The sequence below is a fragment of the Molothrus aeneus genome, chromosome 2 (assembly GCF_037042795.1).
Source record: "Molothrus aeneus isolate 106 chromosome 2, BPBGC_Maene_1.0, whole genome shotgun sequence".
Lineage (NCBI taxonomy): Eukaryota > Metazoa > Chordata > Aves > Passeriformes > Icteridae > Molothrus > Molothrus aeneus.
Genome location: NC_089647.1, coordinates 11,526,424 through 11,537,064, shown reverse-complemented (window position 1 = coordinate 11,537,064; position 10,641 = coordinate 11,526,424). Strand labels below are relative to the sequence as shown.

At 43.8% G+C, this 10,641-nt stretch overlaps 1 protein-coding gene across 1 annotated transcript; it reads left to right on the top strand.

The window, feature by feature from the left end:
* The first annotated feature begins 687 nt into the window (after nucleotides 1–687).
* LOC136567862 (inositol 1,4,5-trisphosphate receptor-interacting protein-like 1) lies at nucleotides 688–1,709 on the top strand. The gene is given in 2 exon segments (XM_066567632.1): nucleotides 688–1,323; nucleotides 1,326–1,709. Coding segments are annotated over 2 exon segments (1,020 nt in total).
* Nucleotides 1,710–10,641: the final 8,932 nt, after the last annotated feature.

The following is a 10,641-nucleotide window of genomic DNA, read 5'->3' as shown; positions in this document are numbered from 1 at the left end:
GCTGCTGCTGGGGCAGCGGCACAGGCCTCGCAGCCTGCCAGCTGCCTGTGGCCTCTGTGCTGCCCTCAGATCCCTGGGGTTCCTGCCCCCACTTCCCCCAGTACTGCCTCCCACCCTCCCATCCCCATTGCAGCCCTTTCTCAACTTCTGAGGCCATGGTTGCCACCACGTTCCTGCTGTTGCTTGTGCAAGGCCTCCTCCAGTACCCACAGCAGGTCGGTGATGGGCTGGATGAGGCTGCGCTGGAGCACATGCAGCAGCGTGCTGAGTATCTCAACCAGCAGATGACTCGGCTGATGCAGGAGCTGGAGCAGAAGAGCCTGGAGCAGAGTGGTGGTGCCTGGGGATCCCTGCTTGGGTGGCAGTTCTGGGCTGTTCTTGGAATCCTTGTTGTCCTCTTGGCACTGTGGTTTGGACACAAGAAAATGAGATGTAATCCAGACAGCAGTGGCCCAAGGGAGAGCTCCTTCAGCAACTTGGTGGACGAAGATGGGGACAATGTTGTGGCAAGGGAAGAAATACAAAGCAACAATGTAAATGTGGAAGAAGAGCAAGACCACAATGTCGAGAGTAACCATCAAAGCATTTTCGAGGAGGTGGTCCAGTGGCCTGCTCCGTATCTGGTTGAGCACCTCATTGAGAACATGGTTGAGAACCTCAGTGATGATTGACCTGAAGGGTAAACTCATGGAGATCTTCAGGCAAGGCTTATCAGACGGTTTCTACCCAGTGCCACAAGAAGCCATCGGAGTGGGCAGTGCCTTTGAAGGCTGGAGTCCCCGTGCACACGACGTTGTGTATCCTGTGCTTGTAGCCCTGAGACTCCCTCCAGGACACACCTTCCACCTGGAGCTGGACACTGCAGGGATGCCCTAGAGGAGCTTCTGTGTCCGTGTGGAGCTGCTGTGCACTTGCATGAGGGAGCATTTGGGAGAGGACATGCTATTTTTCCTCCATCACCCTGAGCAGGAGCTGAGAAGGAAACAGGAGCCCAGCCTCCTGCACACCCTCTGCACTGGCTCCTACCTAGATGTGGAGAAAACTGTCCCATGGTTTTGTCGCTTTGTGAGAGTAGCCTGGCTGCTTTTGCCTCAGTCCTGCCACTGGCATTTAATGTTGCAGCCCTGAAGCCGCTGCTGTAAATTTCAGCTAAGCAAAGACAAGGAAAGCCTCACGGCTGAGGTGATCTTTGGACTGCGGCAAGGAGACTCAGCCATCTTTGTGGGCAGCCAGCCATCAGCAGTAGGCATGCCAAGCACAAGGTTGATTGAGACTTATGCTGTGGCAGAGGCAAAATCCTTTAGGCACATTTCCAGGCAGGCCCCCCACAGGACAGCTGGCGCTGCAAGTGCCTGCAGCTCCTCACTGGCAGCCTAACGCGTGTAGGTTTTTCCAGCTACACCTTGAAGACCACAGTGATGCAGCTCCTGAGCACCGTGCCCCTGACTCAGTGGCACAGGAAGGATTTCGGGCAGCGGCTGATGGATATCTTGAAGTACCTCCACTCCTTGCTGAAGAAAAATTGACTGCACCACTTTGTCATGGGCAACGAGAGGTTTCCTATGGAGATCTGTTTGCCCTCTGACTTGAGGCTGGCTGAAGCACTGAACCCCTTTCAACACCTGGCCAGCAATGCCCATGTGAAGGCCATGCAGGAGTGCATTTGCCTGCTGCATGGGCTCAAAGAACTGCTGATCCACGGCCAGTGAAAGAGATGCTTGTGCCCAGAGCTGTGTTTGTGGGGCCTCTGGACAGAACCTGTACATATTCAATGTCCCATAGTTAGTGCATTTATAGTACACATGTATACCCTCTACTTAGTGCATTTACTATAGATATTAAGACCCATTACATAGTGCATTTACTACATATAGTAAGATAGTTATTGCATTTTCTATATATTATCAATCCTCTACTTAGTGCATTTAGCAAACCTGTCCAATAAACTGGACAGTTCAAGTATCTTGATTGTGCCAACTCTTCTTGAACTCAACCAGACATGTAGGATTGGTGAATTGCACTAGTTGGGAATTTGTGATTGGCTGGGAGTAAGGACTGTTAGAAATCCCCCCCCCCTTTTTTAACAAAGGCACACCATTCTCAGTGAGCAGTGCTTCTATCAATGGTCCCCCTGGTGTGGCGGCCACTGAAGACCACGCTGGCTACAAAGATGACTCTTCCCTGCGTTCCCTTTGCACTCTCAGGCCATGCTGGCCATTTCAGATGGCCTCAGAAAGTCCCTGGCAGCTCTGTCTGGGCAGGGAGCAAGCAAGAGGCATTGCTGCTGTGCCTGCTTGTGTCCATTGGGGAGACAGTGAAGATTCTGCTCATCCCAGACACTCTCCATGGCTTTGTCACAGCAGAAATGAACTCGTTGCACATGCAGAGCACTGTGCTTTGCCGGTGATGGGAGTTCCCCCCAGGAAATCAGGCCCCACATCTGCTCATCACCCCTGGTCAAGTTCTCTTTGAAAGTTAGGTCAGTGGCCTGCAGTGACCTGGAACAGAGGTTCTGCCATGGAGAGGCCCATACCACCACTGGTATATTCACTACTACACACCCAGGGGTGTCACTGAGGTTCCAAGAGCACTCCCACAAGCACAGAGGTCAGCAGCAAGGGAACCAGTTGCATCTCACAGCAGGAGATTTCCAGGAAGAAAACAATCATGGGGCATGAAGGCCAAATTCATACTTGAAAAGGGTTTGGTGGGCTTTGGCCTGTTTGGTCCAGGGAAGCCCTGGGGGTCAATTTTGACCTGTTAATCTTCTCTTGGTGTGTGTCAGGTCTTTGGGTACCTGGGGACATTTTGAGTCCCCAACCTGTGTCAGGTTCGGCTGTCTGTCTCTGCCCCGACATGGGTAGGGTGGTTCTTGGGTGGCCCGCGTTTCAAAGGATGAGTCTGGACTCTTCAGCTTTTCGGTCTTCAGATGGTTTATTGTTTCTTATCTACAAAATTTTCTGTCTGCCCAATAGAGGTCTGATCTGCAAGACAACCACAGGCACTCTCTGACCACCCACGGGCGGTCATGTCTTTTTATACTAAAATCTACGTACATGATATTTACCTTTATTTTCTAATACTTTTCATCCTTGTTAGTAAGTGCACCTTCACCATAAACCAATCTCCAAGTGCCAACATCACCACAGGAGATGGAGGACAAGAAGAAGAAAGAAGAAGGACGAGACACGCCCTGATCTCTCCATCTTGTCTCTATAACCCCCCTGTACCAAAAGCCTTAAAGTTTATATTTCACCCTCTAAATGTGTCCTTTTTACACCCTTCACTCTAAAGTGATTCTCATGTCTTCAAATTCTTGTCACTTCTGTGGATGGATCAAAATCAAGCCACCAAACACTCTTGGCAACATTCTAGGATCTCCGAGACCCCCAAAGGTTCTCCTGGCATCTCTGGACATCGGGAACGATGTGCTGAGATCCCACAAACCTGATGTAGAGATGGAAAGCAGGGCTGTCCTTTGCCATGATGCACTGTGGCACCTGTGACATCACAGCAGCAGTGTCACAATGGGGGCATCTATAAACAGCAGCAGCAGGTAACGCTGCCCCAGTGCAGCCTTGGCCAGTGGCAAGGGTGCACGCAGACAGGAGGCTGTGCTGATCACTGACCGAGGCCCACGGCAGAAACGAGAGTTCCTGCGGATCCACTTCTCACAGAGCATCCAGAGGCCAGTCGCTGGTGGGAGCGCCTTTGGCAGGGCACGGTGCTGCTGCTGCTGCTGCTGCTGGGGCAGCGGCACAGGCCTCGCAGCCTGCCAGCTGCCTGTGGCCTCTGTGCTGCCCTCAGATCCCTGGGGCTCCTGTCCCCACTTCCCCCAGTACTGCCTCCCTCGCTCCCACCCTTCCATACCCACTGACTCCCTTTCCCAAATTCTGAGGCCATGTTTTCCACCATGTTCCTGCTGTTGCTGGTGCAAGGCCTCTTCCAGTACCCACAGCAGGTCGGCGATGGACTGGATGAGGCTGCGCTGGAGCACATGCAGCAGCGTGCTGAGTATCTCAACCAGCAGATGACTCGGCTGATGCAGGAGCTGGAGCAGATGAGCCTGGAGCAGAGCAGTGATGCCTGGGGATCCCTGCTTGGGTGGCAATTCTGGGCTGTTCTTGGAATCCTTGTCGTCCTCTTGCACCATGGTTAGGAGTCATGAAAATGAGATGGAATCCAGACAGCAGTGTCTAGAAGGAGAGCTCCATCAGCATCTTGGTGGAGGAGGAAGAAGGGGACAATGTTGTGGCAAGGGAAGAAATAGAAAGCCACAGTCTAAATGTGGAAGAAGACGAGGTTGGAAATGAAGAAGACCATGACCACAGATGACTTGGCTGATGCAGAAGACCATGACCACAGATGACTCGGCTGATGCAGGAGCTGGAGCATATGAGCCTGGAGCAGAGCAGTGATGCCTGGGGATCCCTGCTTGGGTGGCAATTCTGGGCTGTTCTTGGAATCCTTGTCATCCTCTTGCACCGTGGTTAGGAGTCATGAAAATGAGATGGAATCCAGACAGCAGTGTCTAGAAGGAGAGCTCCATCAGCATCTTGGTGGAGGAGGAAGAAGGGGGCAATGTTGTGGCAAGGGAAGAAATAGAAAGCAACAATCTAAATGTGGAAGAAGACGAGGTTGGAACTGAAGAAGACCATGACCACAGGTTGTGCCCAGAGCTGTGCTTGTGGGGCCTCTTGACAAAGACTGTACATATATACATCCCATCGTGCATTTAATGTACACATATATACCTTTAGTTTAGTGCATTTCTACAGATATTAAGACCCTTATTTAGTGCATTTACTATATAGAGTAAGACCCTTAGTTATTGCATTTTCTATATATTATTTAGACCCATTAACTAATGCATTGAGTAATGCTAAACCTTTCTTGCTATTCCTTCAATAAACTGGACTGTTCTAGTATCTTGATTATGCAAGCTCTTCTTGAACTCTACCAATCCTGTAGGATTGATGAGTTGCACGAGTTGTGAATTTGTCACTGGCTGAGAGTGGGGACTGTTAGAAAAACCCCCTTTTTAATAAAGGCACGCTGTACTCTCTGTGCAGTGCTCCTCTCAATTGCCTCCCTGGTGTGGCAGCCACTGAAGACCATGGTGGCTACAAAGATGACTCTTCCCTGTGTTGCTCTTGCACTCTCCGGCCATGCTGGCCATTTCACATGGGCTCTGAAAGTCCCTGGCAGCTCTGGCTGGTCAGGGAGGAAGCAAGAGGCACCGCTGCTGTGCCTGCTTGTGTCCATCCCAGATGTTCTCCATGGCTTTGGCACCGCAGGAATGAACTTATCGCACATGTAGAGCTTTGTTCTTTTCTGCCAGTGGGAGTCGCCCTGTGGAAATCAGACACCTTATCTGCTCATCAGCCCTGGGCAAGTTCTCTTTGCAATCGAGGTCATCTTGCAGTGGCACAGCAGGAACAGAGATCTGTGTCACCATGAAGATATTCACTATTATGCACCCAGTGGTTTCACAAGTGACTCCAAAACCTAGTAAAGTGCAAAGACTTCTAAAATGAGATGGGAAAATCCTGTGTGGTCTTTCAAGACTCTCATTTGAAAAACCCCAACATATCTGGATAGTGATTTTATGGACAGAAATGTCTTTATTTTAAATAACACTTTTCATGGGGTAGAGTTCTATGCATGATTATTATTAACAAGATTTATTTAGGAGTTGTGGGTCTAGATATACATTTTAAAACCCTTTGGTCAACTGCAATCTGTGCAAGAGGCAATTGCAACAGCAGTTTTTCAATAATTCATTAAAAAGAGCTAGAGGATGAGCTGATTATTAAAAGATGCTGCCTTTGTGCATAGCTTACTGTGGTAAGGCATGGATTCTGTCTGTCTTTTCCAGAAAGAAAATGCTTAAAACAATCATTATACCTAAGAAGTGAATATTAAATGTTTAATTTCTTTCTTTAGATCATGTCACAATTATTTTTTGTGCTGAGGTTTGGGTCCATGACAAGATTTATAGTCTGGAGGAATACACAGTTCCTCAGGACACAAAAGTTAGTGACTTTTTAAATTTCCTTGTATACAATCATGAGTTTTCTAGTGACCTTTCCATTGCTTAAGCCTTATGCAGGTTGCAACCTTTAACTTTTTTTCTGCTCCATCAGCAGGCATATACATTATAGAAAAATGCTTTTCACTGTCCCATTTCCCAGTTTAGAAAAATAAGACATACATTCAATGCTTAGTTCTGAGACAGTCTAACTCCTCCAGTCTCTAGTTTTTAAAGAGTCAGAAAACCAATGAAACTCATATCTCACAGCATCTTTTTGGCATGTTGAACTGAACTGAAGCACTGTTGATCAGCTCCTGTTATTAGATATTGATTCCCCTGCAAAAGTGACAAATTTCCTTCAAAAAGCTGGGTAATTCAATGTACTCACCTCACACTGCACACATGTTTTCCATTAAGAACCATCAGGAACTAGCACACATGTATTTAGGGAACAAGTTCTGTTTCTTTGTGCATGTGTGTTCCATAAAATAAATTTTTTCCGTACCATGAAATAGAACAACCTTATGTCCACTGCTGACAATGGAATATAGCCATTGACTTCAACGTGCTTTATATCAGGCCCTCTGTACTTACTTCTAGCTGTTCCAAGCACACATTTCCCAGGGCCTAATGTGGGGTTAGTCACTTGAAATCATTCTGTACCTTAATAGCACTCCATTATGGATGATAAAACTTCTTTCACAATAAAATCTTTTAAATACTGCTTTTGTTCGGGGAAACAAGCTCATGATTAATTTGCTATGTGTATTTAAGAACTGCACCCTTCTCTAGAGAAGGTTAATGGTGAATTTTCTGCAACTTATACCTTCAATTTAATCACCAAGTTAATTCAATGTAAGAACATCAATGGTTTATTTGGCAAAAATACTTGCATGAAACATTATGAAAAAGGTTCAAGAGTGTAAATCTATATAGTGCCCTTTAAAGTCATGATTACCACACATTTATGAGAGTATAACAAAAAGGAATTAGATTACTTAAAACTAGAGGAGGAATGCTGTTACCACAAGAAAAACAGTAGAATTCCCCAAGTTGAACATTCTCTTGCTTCCTTATATGTCTGGATCCACAATAAGCCTTTCTCCAGGCCACTTTTCATGTGTTTCTCCAGGCCACTTTTCATGTGTTTCTTTGTTAAAGAAAGTTCACACACGGGGAAAAATCAAGCAACATTTGACCTATACAATTTTAAATTAAAGTACTTTAATGTTTTACTACTATCCAGATTTCCAGAAAGAGAGTGGCTTTTCTCTTATCTGTCATTTTGTAAACATTAAAGTCATCCAAACTTCATTGCTGTTGCTGTTGTTTTCCGTGCTGATTTTATCAGATTGAAATCCTAGGTTTCTTCCCTTTATCAGTCACTCATGATTTTTGTTTAAATTTCTGAAATTTTTGTCTTGAGAGATTGAAGATATAGCCCTGTTTTTCTCCCACATCCCTTAGCTTTCCATCCATATTTCTGCTACTTTGTACCTACCAGCGCTGCAGTCATTTAATTATCTGGTTTCAAAACTCTTATATGTTGTCTGTGGTTCATTCAGATACGTACGGATCTCAAGGGCAGAAAGGATCACAGTGAACATCCATCACAGTCTAGCTCAGTCCATAGGACTGCTCTTCATCAGACTCTGCTTAAATTGAATGGTTATGCTTGAACTAGCCTGGGGCTTTTAGGAAAAGCAAACAAACAGCTATATCAGTTTAAAAGTTACCCACACCAGGGAAGCCAAACCAACCTTCATTATATAGTTTCTGGCCTCTGGTTTTTAAAAGCACTCTGCTTTCAGAATGATTTTTTTCACTTCATCTATCATATTTCAATTCTCCAAAAGCTCATTATAAATAATATTACTAAAACAACTGTAATGTAACTGTAAAAAAAAGGACTCTACTTTCTGTTAAACAAGACAGCCTGTCAGAGAAGGAGATAACTAGTTAAATGCCACCGATGAAAGATTTAATTTGTGATGACTACAGTTCTCTGTCATACACCTGGGGGAATTCCAAAGTGATTAACTCCTTTTCATGATTGCAAGGCAATGTGCTTCCTCCCCAGGCTATTCCCACTGTGCAGCACATTGACTCAAGTTCCACTCACTTCTGGCACGGAGGCAACAGTCTTTATTATTGAGAAAGCATCACCCCTCTTCTGAAAGCAGTTCCTTCAGCAATTAGTCCCAGAGGAAGCAGAGTTGTGGCCATGCTTTACACAGTGATCAAACCAAGCTATGGCAGATTTCTAGAGAATGTCTCAATACTCATGTTGCTCATGTCCCTCATGCCCTGCTCATTCTTGGCTCATTAAAGAACAGAACTTCTGATTTCTGGAGAAGGTCTTCTCTCTTGTCAATACTTTCTCCAGAATATCCGGAGTAAGAAGTCTGAAACTTCAGTAACTTCACGTAATATATCAAACTGGAATCCAACTTTTTTATCTATAGATTCTTATAACTTTATTTTGAGCAACTGGCAAGTGTCTCTATTTTAGTACAGGAAAAAGAGAGGAAATTACATTTTCTTATTTTATGAGACACTGCCATCCTTTAGTCAAAACAATTCAGATCACCACAGAAACTAGATAACGTGAATACATGGGCTCAAAATAAAGGTGAATCTATCACACTTAAAAAAAAAGTATTAAGAATTTACTCGGGGATAAACAATTAAAAGAAAAATGAAGTATTGTTAGGATTACTAGAATGAGTTGCAAATTTGAAATAAACTTTTTTCCTTTAATTATTTGGGCACAAGATTTCAAAGAGTTAAGGTTCATTTTCTTCCTGTCTTAGACTGAAGGCAGGTGAGGTTCAAGAGTTATTTTAAGTAGAGTGCAGTCTAAAATTTCTAAAAAAGACAAGTGACAAGCCATGTTCTTTAACATCTGTTCATGCATATGGAATAAAGAGACTTATTCTTTTAAAAATAACAAGGATTCCTTCCTTCTTTTCCTACACCTCCATTTCCCCTAGCTCTCAACTTCTGGTGTTGTACTCTCTGTTCAGGGAGAGCCGATGGAAGCCGAATAGCCAACAGCTTTGTTACTCTCTGTGGTGTGTTTAAATTCTTCTCTCAAGCTACAGCAATAGTTTATGATGTGTCTGACATCTCATCAGAATTGTAATGCTTAATTACCAGACACTGCAGAGACACAAAACTTAGAGGCAGCCTCTTTGCAACAGAGGAGTGGAGGCTCATCTGTAGATGAATGGGGGTGAGGATGATAAATGGCATAAAATTACTATTGTATTCTGAGTGAAACAAGGCTGAATGCTCCATATCTGGCGCATAGGAAGATTTTTTTTTTTTTTTTAATGCTATGCAGCATTTATTTTGCTTGGCTGGGGCATTCCAACATTATAAATTCCCTTTATGTATTAACCACTGCCCTCCTGGCAGGGACTTGAGCCAGCTGTTAATGGTTTTGTTGCTGGGGAAAAAAAATAAATTCAAAAAATGGTGTGTCCTTGACATGTCACTGGTATAAATAAATATTTTCAGAGAAGGATGGGAGCTTAGATGCTATAATTTTTACTTGACAGATTAGGACAACCGGGTTGAGAGTATCTGACAGCAAGATACAGTCTGATTTATAAGACTGAGTAGGGAAGCATGACAGACATATGTATTTATTAAAGATACGTTTACAAAATGTTCCAGTTTAATTTGACAACTCTGCCAGCTAAGGCCTCAGAAAGTGCAAGGATATTACTCTCTACATACCATCATTACACTATGGTTTCAGCAGAAGTTAAAAATCAGAAAGAGTTTTAATAAATTGTATGTACACCCATTAATAGATATAAAACAGATGTATCTTTTAGCAAAATAAATTACAAAAGCTGAATTATTCCACATAGTCAATGTAGAAAAAATGAATATGTATAATACATAAATATACAGCACTGCACAGTATTATGACTATAATATTCAAGTATATATCAGGAGAAATACTGTCATGGCAACATACTAGCATAGAAATATTCTTTTTTAATTTATAAATTCAAACTGAGGACAGCATGTACAAGATGCTTTTTTTCCCCCTAGAAATGTATGAAAAAATGCAGACATTCTTCTACCACTGAAACAATAGTCTAGTGTGTTTTACTTCTGCAAGTCAGCTTTCTCACCACTGTCACTGCAGCTCACCTCATATTTATCTATCAGTCAAGATTTCAGGGAACTCAAACAATCTATACTTTACGTTTTTCTTGCTCCATAACAATTGCTTCTTTCAAACACAGGTTTCCAGCATTTCTTGTTTGATATACCCAATCTCCTAGGAGAGAAAGTAAACAAAATTAACAGCCTATCTATTCAGCATTGACTCCTTCTTCCAGCATTTTTGGTAACTTCAAATAAGTGAAATCATACCCCTAATATTTCTACCTGCAGTGCTGGAACTACAAGAAATCCACATGCCTTCTTTTTGGGACAGCAACATAACCACACTGGCATCAAGGAACCAACTGACAGGCACAGCATTGTAGTTTAGATGAATGTAAAATCAATGCATGAGTAAATCACACACCTAGAGAGAAAAACTTCCTCCTAATTTTAAAGAACTTATGAGTTCTGCCTCATTC